The sequence below is a fragment of the Hippopotamus amphibius genome, chromosome 9 (assembly GCF_030028045.1).
Source record: "Hippopotamus amphibius kiboko isolate mHipAmp2 chromosome 9, mHipAmp2.hap2, whole genome shotgun sequence".
Lineage (NCBI taxonomy): Eukaryota > Metazoa > Chordata > Mammalia > Artiodactyla > Hippopotamidae > Hippopotamus > Hippopotamus amphibius.
Window position 1 is genome coordinate 12,304,747 of NC_080194.1, and position 22,625 is coordinate 12,327,371.

At 53.9% G+C, this 22,625-nt stretch overlaps 1 protein-coding gene across 1 annotated transcript in view; it reads left to right on the forward strand.

Moving 5' to 3' along the window:
• ABTB2 (ankyrin repeat and BTB domain containing 2) overlaps window positions 1-22,625 on the forward strand; it is a 173,927-nt gene that overhangs the window by 127,416 nt on the left and 23,886 nt on the right. Inside the window, exons 2-3 of the mRNA XM_057747787.1 lie at window positions 941-1,087; window positions 7,405-7,618. Coding sequence (XP_057603770.1) covers window positions 941-1,087; window positions 7,405-7,618 — 361 coding nt within the window. The remainder of the gene's footprint in view (window positions 1-940; window positions 1,088-7,404; window positions 7,619-22,625) is intronic.

Genomic DNA, 22,625 nt, shown 5'->3' on the forward strand with positions numbered 1-22,625 from the left:
CCGTGGCACAGGGAGGGAAGGAAGGAAGGAAGAGGTGCTTGTATGGCCCATGAGCCTCCCTCCGGAGGCGAGTTCCTCGTGCAGCTCCCGGAAAGGATGGTCTCCAGTTGCTTTAAGCCGCATCGACAGGTGGGCTGCCCCATCCTGGCTCCCGAAGCACCATCCACAGTTAAAAGTCAGCTGTCCTACGTGGAGCCTGGCGATTCGCCCATCACCCCCACTTGACCAGAAGGGGAACAGGGCTCTGGCCTTCGAGCTTTGCTTCCGTCCTTGGGTGACTTGTTGATAAAAGGCATTTTCGCATATTGAGATATAGGGAAGTCATTCTGGCTTATACATGAGTTAACTTGAATTTTATGCTATCGAAAATAGCCTGTTTATGGCCTATCAAACATACATTGTACATCTGCTTTAATTATTTAAAAAAGGGCACATTGACCAGAAGTGAATAATGTCTCTGTTAAAAATAAAGATTAAATGCCCCTCTTACTGGGATGCTGACACTGGTCCTCTTTTGAGGATAACTCCTTTCCCAGGTGTTAAGGCCACACTGACTCGCTATGTACGTGCTGGTCTGTTCTTTTTGTTTTTTCAAAGCTTGAAGAAATGTAACCCTGACCTGTTTAATATTCTTTGTTCTGACAAGACATTAAACTATGCTGAATACCCTGCTTCTCCTGAGCAGTTTCTCAGAGTAATCTGGGCAGCTTATTTGGGCTCAAATAAAGCTCTTTATTTTATTTTATTTTTTTAATTTGTTTTTGGCCGCACCCCACAGCATGCGGGATCTTCCTTTCCGGACCAGGGATGGAACCCGCGCCCCTGGCACTGGAAGTGCAGATTCTTAACCACTGGACCACCAGGGACGTCCCTCTTTTCCGGTCTCATTGATTGTTTACTGATGATTTTCGTTGACGCCGTCCACCGTGTTTCCCCACAGGTGTCCTCTCCCTCCCCGCGTACTTCAGTCCCTACAACGCCGGGTCCTTGGGCCACGACGAGCGCGCCGATGCCTACGCGCAGCTGGAGCTGCGGACCCTGGAGCAGGCCCTCCTGGCCACCTGCGTGGGGAGCATCTCGGAGCTGAGTAAGTGGGGCGCCCGCAGCCCGCTGGCTGGAAAGGAGAGGCGGGAAAGAGCCCGCCTTCTGGGACCTGGCTTCCTCCTCCTCCACGCTTCTTGCCTTCTCTGAACGCTCCGTGCACCCTTCAGGGCCAGACATGTGTGGTTTGGCCGGCAGGTGCATTTAATCACATCCAAATTCGGATCTCTGGTTTCTCTAGAGAAATCAGACGATCTGGCCCCGCTGTGCCCATTCCTGCATGGCAGCGATCAGGGGAGCTGAATGGCAGCTTAGGGGACAGGAAGCATTCACTACATTGTCACATACCTCGGTATCGCATAGCTGGCTGGTCTCATTCATTTATTTTACCTGCTTGGAGCCAAAGGCTCTGAATTTACAACCAGTATTTGAGAGAGAGCACCTCCGGAAACCTCGACATAGAAAAAGAAAGGAAAAAGCAGAGCTTCTCTGGCTGAAGGAGGGCGTGATCAGTGGCCTCAGCCCTGCGGTACCCTGGGCAGCTCCCAGGACGTCAAGGCTCTCTGGAACACAGCGGGGCATCCCTGGGTCGGGGTCATTACTGTGTGACAGCTGCTTCAAAAGATCATGTTAGGAGACAAGAGGTCCCCGCGCCTCCAGATCTCTCCCTTTCATTATCCCAGTTATTTGAGAAATCCAACTGCACACTCTGCCCCCTTCGTTCTCTCTGTCGGTGTCATGAGACCACCCAGCAGAGGGCGGGGACACGTGCCAAGGGTCGTAGCACACAGGGTGGAAACAGATGGGGTTTCACTCTGCTCCAGCCTTTTCTGCTGGTGAATTCTTTGAGGTTTCTGGCCCCTGAATAGTGAATGGCAAGGTTTCTGTTTCTTTAGGACACAGCTTCCTCCCTTCCTCCCCCCAGGCTTCCTTCCCTTCCCAGGACAGGAAGTGAAGGTGCCTGGTTCAAGGTCACAGAGCAGATTGGTAATAGGGCTGGAAGAGAAAGCAGGACTTCCAGCTCTCTGTCTCCTAGGGGCATTCCAGCATGGCCACGTGGGTCCCCTGCCCCTTGGGGACCCTGCAGGTAGTGGGCTTGAGTGTGTGGCTTGATCCCTAGCAGATGAGTGTCTCCTGGGTGACGGGCTGTCTTTGGGGCTATGCACAGTCTGTTCGGTGAACTCTCCTGGGCTGAGGACAGTGAGGGACACACTTAGGCCTCAGTTCACTGGAGAGCACCTTGGTTTTGCTTTGCATTTTGAACATTAAGTCAGCACTTACTGTGTGCAAGACACTGTATGAAGCATCTTCGTCACGTGATCTCATCTACTGTGCAGAACAGCTCAGTAGGGTATGTCCTGATAGGGAACTGAGGCTTAGAGAAGAAAAGTCATTTTCCCCAGGTCAGGCTGCAAATAAGAAACAGAGTGGACGCTTGACTCCTGCTGTGTCTGGCTTTAGCAAAGTTCTTAATTACTTAGGGCTGTGGGCTTCCTAGATGTGGCCAGTAGCCCAGCCACCAGCATCTCAGGGCAGCCGAGGTCAAGATTTGAATCTGATCTTGACTTTTATCATAGAGCCTGTTATTGTAGTGGTCTCTGTGCCCATTACAGTCCACAGTCAGGCACAAGGGGGGTATTCAGGAACTTCCCTCAGGGGAAGGGCTTGTCCTCGCCATTCAGTCCAGGGACCAAGTCCTATCAGTTCTGCCTTCTAAAACTATCCCAGGTTTTAATGTGCCCCCTTCACCACTTCCAGGGCTACCAACTCAGCCCAAACCAGGGATATTTAAAACCCAAATTGTATGATGTCACTCATCTGCTCAGTATCCTCTCCGTTACCCCCATGGCTTCCCAACACACTCAGTGAAATCCAGGATTGGACATATGGTCTGGCTTCCTGGTCTACTGTTCCTCTCTTGCTGACTGTGCTCCAGCCACCCTGGCCTGCTGGCCAGATGCTCCCACCCCAGGGCCTTCACGCTGCCTGTTCCTCTGCCTGTGACCTCTTCCTCCAGATGTCCAAACATGGCACGTTCTTAAAGTCTCTGCCCAATGACACTTACTCGACAGGCCTTCCCTGAGCATCCTCCGGAGACGAGGGGTCCCACCCTCGTTCCTCTGCCTCCCATCTTCTGGCTTTGGTTCATTCAAAGCACTAATGGACACTTGGCATTTATGATATATTTACTTGTGAATAGTTGGCCATCTCTCTCATGTGATTAGAACTTCAGCTTCATGAGACTTTCTCTGTTGTATCCCTGCTGTACGTATCACTAGTGATGAGAATAGAACCTGAGCCATGTATTTGTTTGTGGGGGGTGGGAGCGGGGGGGGAAGGGTTCTCTATCGTCCAGTTTTTGCCTCCTAAAACCCACCTAAGGTTGGTCCTCATCCTGGCTCAGCCACTCCTCAGGCCTAAGGGACGAAGGATCCCCAGAGCATCTTTTGCTGACAGCTGAACAGGCTGTGGTGTCATGTGCCAAGATGCCCAAGCTCCCTTGCTCTGAAACCAGGGTTTTTGATAACCATTGTGAAGGAGGGAGGAGGAGAAGGTGGAGGCAGATATTGCAGTTTTTCTCTTCGAGACTAAAGAGCTTAACGAGGCCAGTGATGCTTGGCGCTGAGCACCTCGTGCCTTACAGTTTAGCCCGGGTTTAACATCCACTCTCTCCCTGCACCTCGCCAGAACCAGCCTGCCAGGTAGGTCAAGAAGTCTCATTCTTGTATCAGGTCCAGCTGCCCAGGGAGCTCGGGTGCTTGTATTTTCCTCTGTCTCTCTCTACCTATAAGAATGTAAATGGGAGAGAATAAGAAGTGAACAAAACAGTTCTTAAAGGGAGCCAGGTGGTATGGGCCTCGTTTTGGAGCCGGTGCTGGATCCCAGGCTCTGCCCTGCTCTGTTTATTCGGTGGCTCCTGGTGCAGGTTGGACAGACCAGAGGGAACCGGTAGCAGCTCTGATCAGGGCTCTCGTGATTCACCGCAGGGAAGACTTGTTTCTCACGCTCATGGGTGTTCCTGGGCTTCAGACTGAGGTCTCACCAGGCTTCGGATCAATTGATCCTCAAGTACAAGGACATCTCAGAAGCAGCTCTGAGTGCCCAGCTGTACCAAACCAAGAGCACAGCCCCGTCAGGCCACAAGAGCACAGCCCCTTCGGGCCACAGCTTCTGAAACTCACTGTGGTTGCAGGCCAGGGATGGCATCCCCCCAGCTCTGTTGCAAACTAAAACTTTTATAAAATACAATAAAAAGGAATGTTGAGAAACATGAAGTAAAGCACAGGTAAGATGCAAGCCATTTTATTTTATTATTAAATAGACATAAAATCACTCTGTCAGATTGCTCTGGAAGTTTTTTCAAGCCCACTCTAAGTTTCTGTAATGAACTTCTGAACCAGGAACCACCCGTTCGCAGACCTGTCCCAGTTCACAGACCCGTCCCAGTTCACAGACCCGTCCCAGTTCACAGACCACACTTCAAGAGCAACATCGCAGTGATCGAGAACATGCATTTGGGACACAGGGACCCCAGTTCAAGTCCTGCTCGGGCCACTGGACAAATCATTTAACTTGCGTGAGCCTGTGTCCTCGGCTGTAAAATGGAAATGCCTCCCTTATGGGCTGGTTATAAAGATTAGAGATCTTGTCTTCTCTTTTCATGTCTATCTCGAAGCCTAGAAAATAGAAGGTGGCAGGGAAGAACAGCAAGCGGCTGTCTGCCTGTAACCCAGGGGTGCAACGCAGCCCAAGTTTTTAGATGCCTGATCAGAGTTGTCTGCCGGCACGTGTCTCTTTGGTCTTTGAGAGAGACTGATGGCCCACAGCTGGGCCTGGAGTGACGTGTCCGGGGACTCCTCCTCCAGTTACCATTCTGCTGCCTGCATGGTTTCCTGAACCTTCGGAAGGCCTCTCTGTTCCTGGCTTCGCTTTCAGGAAACCCTTAGTAGGCATTCCTATTCCTTCCTCAACTTTCTTGCCTGCATTCTGGCTGGAAATGTGCTACCAAGGGTTCTATGCCAGTAACAACGAAACAATCTTAAATGTGATTAATGATTATGACGTCTACCTTGCTGAGCCTTTGAAATGATACCTCAACAAGATTTCTTTGATGCTATCAGGGACTCTTCTGACTTCTCCTCCTTGTGGTCCTGTGGTCGTGCCAACAGTTATGACCTTTAGACCTTGAGAAACGGGAGCCAGGTTTCAACTTATTGCAGCCAGTGTAGCTGTACAGCTAGCTGCTGGGAGGCGGCTTGGCCTGGGGCTGGTGATGCCAGTTTCTACCACCCGGGAGCCTGAGGACAGGGCCGGGAGCTGTCATTGCAAGGCTGAACTCCTCCTGTCCTGGGAAATGCAGGGCAGTGCTTGGTTGCAGGCAGAGGTCCTAGAAGGCAGAGCACCATGAGGTGGCCTGTAGGGTAGAGGAAGGATGACAAAGGACAGTAATAATAATGGTGCATATTTAGCTTTACTGGGCACTCACTCTGTGCCAAGCATGATGTTAGCTGCTTTCCCTGGTTATTTATTTGAATCCTCGGGATTTTTAGGTTAGAAACAATTATTTCCATTTTACAGGTAAGGAAACCAAGGCTTCGATAAGTAACTTACGTAGAGCCCACGGGACGGAAATAGCACAGCCCCGATTTGAAGCCAGGCAGGCCTGACTCTGGAATCTATGCTCTCGTCCGCTCACCTGGTGATTCTCAAGCCAGACTGGTCATTCGATTTACCAAGGGAACTTTTACAAAATACAGACACGTGGGTCCTGCCCCAGGCCAATTAAATCAGAGTTTTGGGGGGTGGGAACCTGGTGTCAGGCACGCAGTGCCCTCTTGGCCCCGGGGTCTGGCAGGCGGCACCCAGGCAGCTGACTGCAGCTGCGGGCTGGGCCGAGTCTGCTGAGTAGAGAGGAGCAAGGACCCGGGGGTGGGGGTGACACGGAGGGCTCTTTCCCAGTGGACAGCTCCAGTTCCAGGGCTGTCATTGTCCCTGCTTGGGAACCAAACGTTGCCGCTGTGGCCGTCATGGGAGAACCTGGCAGCTAATGAGCTCAAGTCAAGCCCCACCGGAAGTTGTATCTTAAAGTGAACGTGTAAGGCTACTTTTTCATCCTCTAAATGTTTGCCGAGCACCTGTCATGCCACAGAACCTGTGCAGGGCACTGGGGACACATGGTACAGGGTACCAGCCCCAGATGCCCTGTAGGGAAGGTTAACGGAACACATGAATGACTTGATCCTGCAGAACATTCAGCGACCCCTCACCTGCCGTATGAAAACCTGCTCGTTTCTCCCTCCTTAGGCTCAGCCTGGTCCAGAGGCTTTCTCTCCAAGGGGCTATCTGTAAGGAAACGCACAGAGGGGGCAAGCTGACCCACATGGGATACCCCCCTGAGATCGCGGGCCTGAGAAGAATGGAAGGCGCCACTTTTCCTAGAGCGAGGGGCCTGCGGGTGCCTGCAGCCATTTCACCCATCCTTTCTCAGCATTGTGGCCTCACACAATGATGGGACGTTTCCTGTCCTAAGCTGGTAGGGTATTGAAAAGACTTTGACTGGGGAAGAAAACACAGCACAGGATATGGGGACCTGAGGACCCCGCACACTTCAGTAGGGCAGGCCACGGCCTGGGTCGCAGTTCAGTTCATGGACTTTGGAGTCACACAGGCCTAGATTCACATGTAGGCTCTACCGTTGACTTAACCTGCGGGCACCTGGGCATCCCTGTGACCAAAGAAATGCACCAAGTCAGTAAATGTTTGCTTACCAGATAAGCCTCAATCTCCTCATCTGTAAAATGGGGATACCACTTGGACCTCAGCATTGTAAGAACCAAATTCAATCCTTTGTCTAGAAAATTGAACACTCAGCACCTAGTAAGCATAGTGGTTGGTGGCGGGAGTGGGGTGGGGGGGTTCCTTGTGGCCGTGGAGAGGGAGGTCCCTTTTCTGCAGAAGTACCTGGGTTCTGCACCAGACAGCATGGGCGAGAATCACCACTCAGCCTGGCACAGGCATTGGAGGTTGGGGGAAGAGGCCCATGGTCAGAGCCAGGGGAAGGCCCATGGAGGGGTGGAAAGAGTGGGGATGTTGAAAAAGAAACCGTATTAGCATAAGTTCTGGTGGGGCTGGGCCCTGCCAAGTGTGTCCTTCAGCTGTTAGGGCAGGACTGGAAGTGAAAGGGGACCTAAATTGCTCTTGTGTGTCTGGGTGACAGTTTCCACCTTCTCCACTGCCTCTGGGTAAATAGTAATTATGCACGCCGGCTTACTGCTCCTCTAGCTAGCAAGTATCCTTGCAAGAACGTGGGCTGTGAACTCAGATTTTTCTTTCTCTCTCCCTCTCTCTGGCCCTCCTCTCCAGGCGACCTGGTCTCCCGCGCCATGCACCACATGCAGGGACGCCACCCGCTGTGTCCTGGCTCCAGCCCCGCCCGCCAGGCCCGCCAGCCACCCCAGCCCATCACCTGGGCCCCTGACGCCCTCCACACGCTCTACTACTTCCTGCGGTGTCCACAGATGGAGTCCATGGAGAACCCCAACCTGGACCCCCCGAGGATGGCCCTGAACAACGAACGGTAGGGATCTGCCTTGGGCTGCACACCTGGTGGCCCATGCTACCCAGTGTGTGTTGACTGACTGAGTGACCAACGAGGTGGGAAAAGAGCCCTGGCCCCGGCCTGTGTGCCTGTGAGGAGGCAGCCGGACGCGGGCAAGGGCTGAGAATTCAGATGGACAAAGCCCTGGCCCTGGGGTGCAGCGGGATTCGTTTCCCTCGGGCTGATGTAGTGTGGGGTCCTTGTTGAGTCTCAGAAGGTGGGCTTTGGCCTCTGTCTCACAGCTCTAGCTCTTACTACCTGGGCTCTCAGAAACTCAGTTGCCTCTTTTATGAAATGAGGTATTCACACCTACTTAGGTGCGTAAGCTAGTGCTCTGAGAAAAAGCACTTAAGACAATGTCTGGGTGGTAACTGGCCCTCCATCAGTGGTGGCTGTCACCTCTTTTGGTGACGATGATGTCACTGTTATCATCATTCTTGTGAGGAATCTTAGGCACATTTGCCCTGTTCACTCACTTTACAGATGGGCGCATTGTGGCTCTGGCTGATTATTTGCTCTCCAGCAGATTAGTGGATAAACAACTCCAGGGTCCAGGCCTCCTGGCCCCCAGTCTAATGATCTCCATAGGGTCCCAGCCCTTTCCCAAATGGGGGAGGGGCTGCTAAGAACAGATGTACAGGTTGTACACTGCACAAGGGGAACCAGGGAAGGGCATGAGTGAGGGACACACATGAGGCCCTGTCAGCCTGAGGACAGGGTGCCCATTCTAATTGGTCTACTCAGAGGGCCACCTTTTTTCAATTTTCTGCCCAAGGAAGATGCATTTTTATAATTTTCGCAGTATATATGCTAACAGGAGACTCACCTGGAGGTCACCGCATGGCCACCTAAGGCAGGGTCTGTCCATGGCCTCGAGAGTTGTGTGCTTGAAGGTCCAGGGAGTGGGAAAGCCTCGCCTTCAGTTTAGGAAGTCCTGTGTGCACACATCCCACCTCACAGCAGGGCCCAGGAGAGGGGGAGAGCCCAGGGGTGTCCGTGCCCCATCACGGAGGAAGGAGATCTGCGACCTTGATCCAGAGAGTGCCACTGCTTACCCAGCCCCCGCGCCCGCCGCCCGCTGTCTCTGGGAGGCACTGGGTCTCCTCGGTGTTGTGGTCCTCAGAGCCACTCCACAGCCAGGCCCGCTCCTCCAGGGTCTCCGCAGTCACAAAAGGCAAAGGTGCAAAGGTAGATCCCCACACCAGCTCATCTAAAAATCCGTTGTGGAAACACTGGCAGTCTTGCAGACCATGTGGCAAACGCTGGGAGCAGGGAATGCAGAGGCTCAGGGGTCAGGTGGCCTGGGCACATACAGCAAGTATGACATTCATGAACCTTGAGACTTTTGTGCAAGGTTCCAAATATCCCTGAGCCTCGGCTTCCTTAGCTGTAAACACGGGGCGGTAATGAAGCAGTTGTAAGGATTCGATGATGTCCAGCGATGTTTATAGGGCCTTTGCCACATGACAGGCACTGCGCTGTGCACTTTACATGCGGGCACACACTTCCAGGAAATAGGTGCTCTTCGCAGCCCCATTTTACAGATGGGTAAGTGGAGGCACAGAGAGATTCAGTAACTTGCCAAGGCCACATAGGCTCTGCTCGTGACTTCTGTACCATACCGTCTGTCATTACGAGAGACATGAAGCAATAGTGGCCCAGTACACACACGTAGTAGAGTCCCCATAAATGCTACCACTGCTGTTATTATTACTGGTATCATCATTAGACCACCATTGCCTCATTTCTCGGGGAGCCAGACAGTGAATGCAGGGCTGAGGCAGGTGGGCCCCGACACAGAGCGAGAAGGCAGCAGGTGGAGGCCCTGGGTTTCCTGAAGGAAGCATCCAGCAGGGAGGCGGGGCCAGAGCACAGGCCCTATGCCCCAGCTGTTTCTGCTTTGTGGAGAAATTGTTGCGGTTGCAAGAGCTGGCTGGGAGGGAGAAAGGGCCAAGAAAACATCTAGAGGGGGTGGGGACGGGGAGGAGGTCCCCAAGGATGTTAGGGTGAGCCTGAGGCTGGGTCACCCAAGCAAAGGTGGCTGGGAGAGGAGGACAAGGAGCTTCCTGGGACCTGCTGCCCTGGGCTGGGCTGCTCGGCCCTCCGGCTGTGACCGTGGCTCTTGGCTGTGGTGCTGGCCAGGGAGGTGCTCTTCTGTGGGCTCCGTGCCCGGAACCCCTTGAATGTCTTTGTGGCCACCCTCTGGCTTTCCTCCTGGGAGGATTCCCAGCCCCTGACGCCGTAAAACATGACATCAGGGTTTCTGTGTGACCCGAGCTGCTTGTCTATGTGTGATTGTGACGGCTGAGCTTGAGTACACACGAGTATGTGTTTAGATATCTCATTCTTTACAAACCACACTGTCTGTGGCACAAAGAAATTGGTTACAAAGGCATTTTTCCATGAATCATTTCAAGTGAGTATTAGACACATGGAAAACTAGAACCACTGTTAGGAAAAAAGAATCCCAGAATTTCAGATTTGGGCACGAAAAGGAGGACACCTTAAAAATACCCAGGCGGGCTGACGGCCCGACAGCGCTCTGGTGGCCCAGTTCCTGGCTGCTCGGTGGGCCCTGCCGTGCTCAGACTCACCCTGACAGGGCAGGCCCTGCAGGCCTCAGAGAGCCTGGATGGCCTTTCCACCGCAGGCTGCGCCGCATGTCCCCACGAGGCACCGCCACTCCGATACCCTCAGCAGATTTCTGGGGAAAGCCTTCTCCCCTGTGCACAGAGGAGCTGGAGTTTGCTAGGGCTCCAGGGTGACAAAGCTTTGCTTTTGTGAGTCTGGGGTTGTCTGTCTGTCTCTTTCTCTCCCCTCCCCCACTTTATTCCCTTGAAGTTCCTCCCTCTGTCCCATGGCTGAAGCACAGGGGTCAGGTCCCCCAGCCAGAATTGGACAGAACCTCTGATTTCAGGTGTGACGGTGGCTGTGTAGCCTTGCACATGTGGGCTAAGGAGCTCAGTTTGGAGGCTTGGGTTGGCCTGTGGCACGATGGTGCCACTCCGGTCTGTACTCACAGATTTCCACTTTGAAGCAATCACCCTTCTTCCCTTCCATGGGGGCTGTGCATGACCACAGGTGTGCTGACAGAGGGTGGGCGGGACGCGCCTTCATCCTTCTGTGAAGCGCATCTCGCCGTGCCGCGCGCTGCCTCTGCACCGGCCAGCGGGGCCTCAGCATCCCTTTGTGAGGACCGTTCTCTCCAGGGTCTCCTGCTCTGGGTTTGGAGGAAGGAGGGGGCTGTGGAAGCAGCAGGAGCTCTGGGTGGCAAGGGGGCAGCTTTGCGAGGCATGAGAAGGCAGTCTGATGTGCTTCTTCAGTGAGCCAGGAAGCAGCAGGGAGGAGAGCTCAGGCTTCAGGCAGAGACCTCCCCCACAGGCCCCTCCACACCTCAGGCTCCTCATCTGTAAAATGGGGCTGAGTGACCCCATCAGGGAGATAACACATGTGAAAGGAGCCAGCTCTTCCTTTTAAAGGGCAGCTCTACTGACTTCTGTTTCTTTTGTGCCCCTCCATCGAATCAGCAAGCTGCGTGCTAGCATTCCCTGCATTTTACGAATGAGGGCACGAGGCCGGGGGTACCTAGCTGCTGAGTATCTGGGCAAGGATTCGAATCAGGTCTCTCTGACCTGAAAACCCTCACCCTTCACCATGCCAAACTGTATCTTTCCCAACCAGCCGCTGAGATGCAGTCCTAAAGCTCTAAGATAATCTGGGTGGGTCCCGGCCCTTGGGGCCACCTTCTCCGGGGCCATTCCAGCCCCACCTGCCTCTGCGCTTCCAGGACACCTCCCCACCACCCTGGGAGAGCCTGCAGCTGGAACCTCCCTGCACCCTCCCAGGATCCCTCTCTTGCTGGCAGCTTTGCATCACAGGCACCCGCGAGGCACAAGGCAGCGTCTCAAACACAGGATTAGTCACAGCTGCCGCCCTGCAGTGCATGTCATCACCCGGGACCAAGCTCAGAAAGTGAAAGAACTTGCTGTCAGAGATCCAGGGTTACCCAGAGAGATGGGGCGGGGGGGTGGGGGTGAGGTCCTTCCCCCCATGGTCTGGAGGAGAATGGACAGCCATCTGGCTACGTGTGGTCCTTGCTCATCATGCCTGGAGGCAGAGCGGTGGGTAGCTGGAATAGCATCCTGCGCAGAGGACATGGTCCTCCTGGGAGTGAGGACTTTGGGGAGGTGGGGAAGAAGGCTGCATAGACATGCAGGAGCAGGGGGAGGTCCGCCGGCTCGCCAGCAGATTGCTGGAAGAGAGCATCATCCGGCAGAGCACGTGGAGGGAGACAGATACAGCCAGAGATGCAGAGGGGGCTGAGGTCGACAGGGGGTGATCTGATTTTCTGCCTCAGAACCTCAGTCGCTGGGGCCTCAGACTCACTGGGCGGTGCTGCCAGCAGCAGCAGCAGAGGCCAGATCCTTGAGGAATGTTTGGGAATACTGGAAACAACGGTGGGCCCCTTGTCCACAGATCAGCCCATTTGCTTAAGCTTCAAGCCCTGGCCCCTTGCGTCCCCCTCCCCAGCCCTGCACGGTGCCCCTTCGTGGAGGGAAGCTCGCTCCGAGGGCTTGGGGCTGCTGGTGTTGAGGACGCTAAGCCAGGAGCGTCTGATTTGGGATGGAGCCTGGAAACATCTGGTGTCCTGTTTCTTAGCCATCAGAGCGCAATCTGACAGGAAAACTGTGATCCAAGGACGCACATTTGCGGTCATACTTATCACTCGCTGATTTTAGAACCTTCAGCCTGTCGCTTGGTCTCTCCAGAGCCCACGTTCTGTGGACAACTAACATGTAGTCTTCACAGCCACCCGTAAGGTGTGAGCACCGTGAGTTAATGTAGGCGGCGCTTTTAGAAGAGTACCTGGACACAGTAAATGCTCAGGATTAGCTACTATGATGATTAGTATCAGGCAGAAGGAATAGCCTATGCCAAGACCACGTGGCAAGAGAGAGCATGGGACCTGGGGGAGAGAAGGGATCAGTGTGAGAACAACGAAACACAGTCCAGAATGTTGCCCGAGGGCGTGGGACCTCTGGGGCCGAAGCGAGGGGAGGGGGGAGCTCGTGGCCTGGAAGGTCCTGCCCCCACTGTCCAGCTCGGTGTTTCTGTGATCAGCTGGTTTCCGCTTGCCTTCTCCCTCACATCCCCTCTCAGTGCCTGGACCACTCTGAGAACGAAGGCAGTAGCAAGCCCTTCCCACACTCTGCAAGGAGAGGCGCACCTACCACAGTCCACCCCGGATCTGTCTGGTACGTAGCCCTGCACCCTGGGCAGGTTCAGGAGGGACAGGGGGCTCGGAGTGCTGGTTTGATACCAGTCTTAGTCCCCGGTTCCCGTGGAGCTATTTTCTCTGAGAGATCAAAGCCCTTTTCCAGGTGAGATTCCAGAAGAAGTTGCTGTGTGTCCAGTCCAACTCTTGGCTGCCCTGGTCCATGTTATGCTGGCCGAGAGGGTTCCCACAAGTATGTGGACAGAACTCAGAAAAGCTGGAGTTAGCAAAGATGTCGGCCCGTATGCGTCCTACCCACTCCACCTGAAGCCCATACCATGACCTCGGGTACTGCCCGAGGGTCAGAGGATTCCACTAGCCTCTCGGGTCATCCCGGAGGTGTCATCTCTGCCATCTTCTAGTGGCGTGACACGTCAGCCCATCTTTCTAGGCTTCAGTTTCCTCAGCAGTAAAATGGTAAGATGTTAGTATGCTGCTCGGGTTAAATGAGATAATACGGTAAAGCGCTCAGCTCAGTGCCTGGCACATTAGAAGTTCTCATAAAGGGTGGCTGTGTCTTCACCCCCCACCCCGTTACCATAATGGTCATAAACATGCTTGGGTGACGTGTTTGGCGTTGAGAGTAGTCTCTCTTCCTTGATGTAGGATGATGTTTCTTAAAGTGTGGTTCTCAAGCGGCATCTGGGTTAGTAATACGACTGCAACTAATACAGTTACTGCTGCCACTATTGAGATGACCAATATAACCACCGCCACTACCCGTAGTAATTAATAATGCAGGCTTCCTAGGTGGCGCAGTGGTTAAGAATCCGCCTGCCAATGTAGAGGTCACGGGTTCGATCCCAGCTCCAGGAAGATCCCACATGCCGCGGAGCAAGTAAGCCCGTGTGCCAAAAAATAAATAAATAAATAAATAAATAATAATAATAATTAATAATGCAACTCCGAACATTCTCCCTGCTTACAAACCGCCCTGCTAGTTACAGCTAGCGTTGTAGAGCACGTATCAAGTGACAGGTACCATCTGAAGTGCTTCACTTACCAACGCACATTTCTCACTGTACTTCTGTTGATCAGCAGCGAAGGGGTGTAAGAGAATTATGAAGGAGGGCCTTATGTGATAGAGTCTCTCACCTAATGAGAGCGGCAGAAACAAGACAGCAGAGAAAAAAATGAGCACACTCACCAGACAGTGTGAGGGGAAGCCTGGTCGTATGATGCTGCGTTAGGTCAGCCCACGGGCCCTGACGCCGGCCTGGATTTAATCCCAGCTGCTGGCCTCAGTCATTCAGCCTCTGTGCCTCCGTTTCTTCTTAGCACAGGACTAACAGTGCCGACCTCGTAGGAGTGTCGCAGGGACTGAGTTCATGTGTGCAAAGCACGAGTGCCTGGCACACAGTACGTGTCAGGCATCATCTTTTTCATCTTCTTCGTCCTCCTCCTCCTCCTCGTCATCATATTCCAGAGGACCTTGGAGAACACTGGAGTCTTTGGTGGGGAGGTGGTGTCAGAACAGACTGGGATTTTAACTGGGCCTTTGAAGAACAGCCACAGGACACTGGAACAGGCGGGATAGCATGAGCAGCAGATGTCGCGGAGGGATCTTGTTGCTTCAAAGTGCATATTTCATGACAGAAATGGATCTACATCTTAAAAACACAGTATAGGTGTGTTGTTGTTTTTTTCACGTCATCTCTGGTTGTTGTTTGTCTAGACAGATGCTTCTCGATGGGGCTTGAGTGATGTTCCCGCAGAGACCTACGTCCTTAGAGTGCCCGTGTGTGAGGCTCAAACCAGCCCCTCCTCCTCCGGCTGTGTGATCTGAATACATCCCCTTACTTTCCCAGCCCCAGTTTCCTCCTGTGTAGAGTCAACATCCAAGCAGTGCCTACTTCCTGGGGGCCCCCCAAGTTCTGGGGCAGGGCCCCCGACACACACGAAGTACACAGCGAGGAGAGACCCCTCTTTGTTCCAGTCCAGATGCAGGAGGGGGATGTTTCCCCTCCGATGAGCGCTTTACATAAATAGGCACCCGCAGAGAGGCTGTGCGTTCGGTCTGAAGAAGTGGGCTCGTTCATCTTTTGCTCGGCTTGCGAAAGTGTTTTCTTATCAAATAATAGAGATGATGGCAGTGGCGGCTTTATGCTCCTGACTTGTGGTTCCCTTAAATACCATTTCAAGAAGATTTGCAATGTTAAGCTCTTTTCTCTCTTTCCACTCCCCGCTTTTGTGCATTAAATTTCCATCTGTTTCCCTAAAATGGAAATAAATAAAAATAGCTATCGGGTGAATTAAGTACTTGTTTCTATGTATTCCCCAGGCCGGTGCACCCAGGGACCTCTGAGGTGACTTGTCTGTGGTCTGCAGGGCACGCAGGGAGCTGTCCCTCCCACCCCCAGTCACGCTCCATCTTCTCGTCCGCTTTTTCTTTTCTTCCAAGCACCCTCCTTTGTCTGAAGTTACCTTGCCTGTGAACTTGTTTGTCTGCCCCCTGCTCAGCCCTCTGGAAGGTAAGCACCGCAAGTCCGGTGTTACCACTGTGACCCCAGCACACAGAACATTCCCTGGCACACAGTAGACAGTTACATATTTTGTTCAGTTAGTGAAATAGGCTATAGAGCCTCAAGGTTGGACTTTTGGAGTCAGAAAGAGCACCTGTGGGGTCTCTGCTCTGCTGTTTACTAGCTGTGTGACTGTGGGCAAGGTAATGCCTCAGGCCTCAGTTTTCCTGGCTTTTAGTGGAAAATGGCTTGATCTACTTCCAAAGGTTTTTATGGGGACCAAGCGAGGTAATCCGTTGAAAGGACTTACCACGGAGTAAGCTCGTCATGCACGGTAGCTGCTATTAGCAGTATAAGTACTGTTTTCACAAACCTGTGGAAGGACTCGCATAAGGGAATCATGTTTAATGCATAAATAAGCCAAAACAATGGTGAATTTAAAAATCACATCTTTTCAAAATCCATGTTTTCTTTCCCTCTCATATATACCTCCTTCAATCCCTGCCCTTAATTCCCTCTTGACCACCCCCTGACAGTAGCCAGGAAACCAGGCAAACGGCAGAGAAGGTGAGGTAGACCCGATGGACCAAAGGTCTAATTCCGTGAGAGCTGCTTTGAACAGAGATATGTGTACATTTTGGATTTATCACAACTCACCCCCTGAGGATCTCCGTGAACTCTAAAAACTGGATTTCATCCACCCCATTGGTTCAGAGACCGAGCAGCGCGTCAGAGCCTCTGAAGTTGGTGCTGTAGTCATGCCCCGGGCCCCTCACTTGCTGGTTTGGTCACAGTGCCGGCACGGGACCGGCTGCCAGCGTGGAGTGTTAAGCGTGGGAGCGAAATGACCTGATGTATATGTACACGGGCTAGAAGCGTCTGGACAGAGCTTTACCGTTTATAAAGGACTTTAAACCCACAGCTCTCCAGCAGATCCTCACAAGCCCTCAGAGGAAGCTGTTTACAGATGAGCAGACTGAGGCCTTGAGAGGTTAAGAGGGGCCCCCAAGGTCACAGCTAGGAAGAGGAAGAACTGAGCTCCGACGGGGAGGCCCAACAATGAGAATGCAGTGAATTCACAGTGTCGGGGGTGATACCTCCCTCCCGCCCCCCAGGGAAGAGAGGGCAAGACCCTGGGAGCCGGTGTGTCCGTCAGCACCTCCTGCCCGGTGTGACTTGGGCTGCCCGCTCTGTTACTCAGGGCCTCTTGCCCCCACAGGCCTGAGTTCACTGGCTCTGGGTGGCCAGCGAGGGTGGGCACGTGCCCAGCATCCGAGAAGCAGTGAGACAGTCACGGGGGGCAGACAAAGGAAGTGGCAGTGCCAGGTAACGGGCTGGAGACAGAACAGGATCCCGACCCAGCCGTTGACAAGTGCCCCGGGGGCTGCCTGTTGCGTATGACTTCCTGTCCCATTGTTGCACCCACCGGTCCCCACAGAGGAGAGGACTGGGAACTGCCAGGCCCGCGGGTGTTTTTGTAACACGGCAGCCACAGTCCCCTTTGTCTACAGTATTGCCAGACTCACAGAGAGTGCCCGAGTGCTGGGAAGTCCCAACCCAAGGGAACGGAGTTTGTTTTCTTACAGAAGGTGGCTTCCGAGGCTGAGCTGTGGACTTTGCACACACCCAGGATGGGGCAGGATAGGAGCTCGGGCGGTGCCTGCAGTCAAGCTGGGCTGTTTCTGGCCTGCTCCTACTTGCCTGCCAGCCGGCTCCCCAGATTTCCCTCCTCCCACGAGACCAACCGCCTCTGACAGCCACCTCCGTTGCTGCTCTAATATTTGAGATTTGGGGGAAGAAGACTCTTAAGGGGTCCAGAGTGTCCTCCTGGGGCTTTGGGGCCCAGCCCACACCCAGTTCCCTTCTGCCTTCAGGACGGACGAGGCTGTGGGCGCGGAGGCTGGAGTTGGACAGAGCGGGGCAGTGGGCACACTGGGGCCACCCTTTTCTCCCTCATGCCTGCCTTCCAGTTCTCAGCTGGCCGGCGGGCTCAGAGCATTTCGTGCATGGCGGTTTGGCCTCAGGAAAGACCCCAGGATCTCTCTTTTTAGAGCCAGACAGATCGCCATTGGCTAGCTGTGTGACCCTGAACACATGTCCAAACTTCTCAAAGCCTCGGTTTCCACATTTGTAAAACGCAGGCTGATCATTACACCTCCCTGGCAGGGTGGCTGTGTTAAAGGGTAATGTTTGCAGAATGGCCTCGTGCTTACCTGGCACGTAGTAGGCCCTCCGCAAGTCTTAGCAATGTGGCTTTGTTGCTCAGAAGCCAGTGACAGCATCTTGCCTGAGGCTGCAGTCGGGCTGTGGGTGCAGAAAGCAGGCTCGAGTGCTGGGAGCCTTTTCCTCTGGCTGGGTTCAAGTGCACCGCTTCTTGCAGCTCAAGTCAAAGCCACTAGTTGCCAGTCCAGAATCTCCCCCCTACACACGTGCACCTCTGCCAGGCCTCAAGAGCCCCAGGCCCCTACCTCCTCCTCCTAGAAGTTTCTGGAAACTCTTTACCTGACCGTGTGAATGGGTCACCTTTCTGCCTTAGACGGTGGAGGATGGGGAAGGCGGGTGCTGTGCGATGATACTCAGCTGAATCCAGACAGGACTACCTCTTCAGACGCTCTAAATACACCTCCCTGCTGCCCAGCAGTGGGATAAATGGAGCAGGACAGCTAAGCAAGCCAGATGGTCCCCCCGAGCCTGACTTGTTGGCAGAGGCCAATGGGTAGTGGCAAGTGCCCTCCCCTTGTTTTTGAAAGTGTTGTGTTCAAAAGAAGGGGTGTGTGTTCGAACGGGCTGGAGGCCCTTGCCTGTCTGGCTTCCGCACGGTGAAGGAGCCGTGGCCGCTCGTCAGCCACCACAGGTGCCGAGCCTGGGTGATTCGGAGCCTCTTGCATCTTCATGCAGCAGTGAGCCCTGCAGCTGAGGTGTGGCCGGGAGGCCAGGGGAGCCACACCCCAGCCGAGTGGAGAGAGGCCAGGGGAAGCCACACCCCGCTCCATTCCAGGTGTGTGGGAAGCAGCGATCCTCCAGCCTTCTGGGCCAGCCGCCTACCAGCCAGGCCACCGCGCAGGGGAGCCTTGGCCTGAGAAGTGGGTGAGATAGATGCCCTGGACCTCACAGCACCCTGTTGCGGGGGAGAGGGTGGAGGGGCAGTGGCCCGCGTGCAGTCTTCACTGGACTCTGTACCATCCTGCCCACAGAAGATGCCGCCCTGGAGTCAGGCCCAGTTACCAGAGACAAATGGCTGTGTCCCCTCCATCCTGGCTCAAGGCCACGTGGACGTCTGCCGAACCACACCTGCCGTTCCCTCCCTGAGACGGTTCCACCCACCATCCTAGCTGCCCTCCCAGAAACCGCCTTCGCCCCAGTCAGCCAACCTCCCCCAGGAAGCTGTTCCTGGGTAGAAAATTCTCCTTTGAAATTGTTATCTTTTTACCTGGGAAAGATTTTCTTGTTTTCTGAAGAGAACCACTTGCTAATACCTGAACCAGCTCAGGCCTCCAAGAATGGAAGACAAAGCTCTTCCTTATTTCAGGAGCTCATCGGCCTGACTTAGAGCTCGGGAGCCCTGCAGAGAGTTCTGGAGTAAGCGCGGACCCCCTGAGAACGTTAGCAGCCGGAGGGCTCTGCCTGCAGGAGTGAGAGCCGTGCTGAGCGTTTCTGAATTCGAAGGTTGAGTTTCTAACATGGGCTTCTGTGCTGGGGGATGGGCGCCGTCAGAAAGTAAGACGGTCTCTGCCTCCAGAGCAATTACAGTCTGAGGAGAAAGCAGGCAAGAAGGATGCAGACAAACAGAATGATCCCAAAGGGGTACGTGCTGTGCGGGCGCAGTGCTGAGGGCAGAACGGGGACCAGGCCCAGGGCGAGTGGGCAGGGTGGGCCCCCCTCTGCGTGGAGGGGACCCATGAGCGAGGCAAGGTGCTTTACGCAAGCGCTTGACGCCGGGGTGACCAGATGCTTGTGTTTGCCTGAGACACTTCTCTCTCATACCTGCAGTCCCAGTGTCGTCGGCAATAGCACTCCTCTTCCCCCTCAGAAGTGGTCCAGCTCGGGTGACAGATTACATGGTTACTATGCCGAATACTCACCCTCCCCAAGATGAACGAGGTCGTGCAGGGCCCAGAAAATGGAAAGCCAATGTACTAAGCTAAGTGGCGGTGGAGTGTACTATTTGGGAGCTTGGACGCTGGGAGTACCCTGCCTGGGACCACATTCCAGCTCTGCCACTTACTAGGTGCGTGACCTGGAGCGAATACCTTTACCTCTCCAGCCCTCAGTTTCCCCATGTGTAAAATGGGGATAATAATAGTACCTGTTTTGTAAAGTAGACCTGAGAATGAAATGAGTCAATAGATGTAAAGGGCTTAAAACAGTGCCAGGTGCTTAGCAAATGCTCTGTACACGTGAGTTGTTTGTGTTCCCCGATTATTCCTGGAGGCCAGGATGCCCCGATTGTTAGCCGACTGGCCTCGCATCCCACAGCTCATGTTTAGATTCCCTGACAGGCAACCAATGGGAAGAGGCAGAGAAATCGTTCACAGCTAATCATGATTTGGTGGTAATCTACATTTATATCCGTATGCATATCTGAGCGACTGGAGGTTTTTCTAGTGCCTGTAATCTGTACCAGATGGGTTTTAATAAGAAAAGTGTATTCCCCCCACCCTGCCCCGCAGAGAGCTCTAAGCCCCTCCTCTCACAGAAGTCATGTGACCCTACCCCAGAAGTCATGTGACCCTACCCAGAGATTCCGCCAGGGGTCAGCTGCAGGGTCAGAGGCAGCAGGGCCGCCAGAGGCGATGGGCCTGGGGGTCAGAAGAGAGATGCCTGCCCGGCTCTGACTCCAAGCTGGGCCAAACCATTCCGGTTTACCACGCAGTTCTAGAACAATAGTTGGTCCAAGATGTGAACCGGACTAGAATCGCTTCCTTTGTGCGGGGAGTGGAAACTGACTTCAGTCAGGACAATGTCGGTTTCATTCTCCGTGGATGTTTGGGCTTGCTGTTAGGCCTCCGTGGCCCTCCAGAAATCTTGGGGCACTTGTGGTAAGGGCCTCAGAGCTGGCAGAACAGAACCGACCTTGACCTTCCCAGAGCAGTCTCTGCTTGAAGAGCTGTCACTTGATTGGGAAAAGCGTGGCATCTTTGCAGGTTCTTGACAGTACCACTTGCCAGGCCCAGCCCAGGCGGCACAGTGGGTGGGCACAAAAGCAGCATGCTTCCCAGAAAGAGCCGTGAGAAGGATGGATTCGGGGGGGAAGGTCACCCCACTAAACCCCAGTGCTCGGCAGTGGCCCTCACTGAAGGTGCGCAACGTCAGTAGAAGAATTTAGGCTGAGGGTGGAAGACATTCTGGCCACCCCTCCCATGGCCGTCGCCTGCAGCTGTGTAGCTGGTCCCTGTGAGATTCCTTTCCTAGACTAGGGATGCTCACAGGTGGGGTGGGCTGAGCTTACTGGGTGATGGGGACCTCTCCTTAGGGAGCACGTTCAGGGCATCGTGGCCCTCCCTAAACCCTCCCAGCCCCAGGAGCCAGGCCCATGTCCCAGAGCCCCCTGTGCTCCCAGCCAACGGCTGAAGCTGACAAACCACGGCCCAGGTTTCCCAGGGCTGAGCTCAGGCCGGGTCTCAAGGCCCTGCCCAGCCGGTGGGCACCTCCCAGATCTGCTTGCCTGGGTACTTGAACCCAGTCCTCATGGGTGGGTGCAGAGGGGACATCCCTGCTGGTCCCAGACTTGGCCTGCCGGGTGGGGACAGAGGCACAAGGCCTTCTCATGCCTGGGCCTCCAGCTCCAGGCTTGTGCCCCATCTGCCAACCTGACTCTCTCCCCAAGGCCCCTGCCCACCTCAAGGAAGAACAGAGCCTGCTTTGAGCTGGAAATTGGAGGCGTTTCCTGTTTCATGTTGTTAAGACACTGCTTATAGGGCTGTGATCCCAATAAATCATATGCTTGCTGAGTGGGGCAGGGCTGGGGTTTTTTTTTCCAGGCTGCAGGGACCTCTTAAAACCAAGGCCTTAAGAACGTTATTCTCTTGCATTTTTTTAATGGGGAAAAATGGCTTTTGCAGGCCTGGTCCTGTTGAAGGGCCTTGTAAGCCCGTTGGCTGGATATACGCAGGCTCATCTGTGTGATTAATTTAAAGAGAGAGGAAGAGAAACTGAGTCATGACACGTGGGGCTGGTCCCCCTATTGCTGCCGAAGAGCTCCGTGACTTTGGGTGAGACACTTGGCCTCCCTGGGTCTCTCTTTCCTCCTCTCACCCCGCTTCCTGTGAAAGAGGCTTTTCTTTGGTGTAGTTTACAACTCCCCCACATGGCATTAGTTACTACTTTATGCAAAGACAGATGCTCCCAGTCGGGGACCCTTTCAGGTGGCTTCGTTTGTCACAGTTGCAGCCCGATCGGATGCATTTGCACGTGTGCGCACGCGCACGCATGTGTGTGTGTGTGTCCATGCATGCGTGTTGTTTCTGAGGTTCGGCCACCAGTGTCACTTAGGGGCTGCAGGTCCCTTACAGTCATCCCATGCCCACCCGCTCACCACCTCACCTGTTTATGCCCCCGCGGCCCCTGGGTCTGTGTCACTGCCCCTTCCCCTGTTCGAGGTTCTTGACGGCCAAGGCCAGGGCCTGCACTGCCAGAAACAGTCTCCAGATCACACTCGACATAGTGGTTGCGTTTGTTGCTCTGTTTTATGAGCCGGGGTGGAGTGAGTGGTGGGCAGCTTGCTGGCAGGCTTTTGCAAGCTTTACATGTTTATACTTGCTGGAGGGTTGGAGGGGTGCGGGGAGGGAATTGGCTGGACTTGAAGAAGGCTGGAGCTGAGGCATTTAATAGGATCAGATTCCTGTAGCCTTTTCTGCTGTTATGTATTTTCTCTATCAACAGACGCTAAAATAGTTAACCTTTACCAAGAACTTACCATGTGCCAAACACTGTGCTAAGCACTTTAGGTACATACTTCTGGCCGTCTTGTAAGGTGGTCCTGTTGTTTACACCCATTTTGCTGATGGAACAACTGCGGCTAGGTGAGATAACTTGCACAGGATCACAATTTAATTCACTGAAAGTGCAATGGATTGCAGCCTCCAGCAGTCTCCCTCCAGAACACATGCTCTTGACCTCTGTACAGTAGGTACAGCTATTGTCATGTGGAGGCAGAGAAATAACAGCAAAAGGGTTTCTCATGATGGTAAATGTCTAGAAACCACTGACTTAACCCCGTCTTTAAAAAGAAAAACAGGCCCAAAGAAGG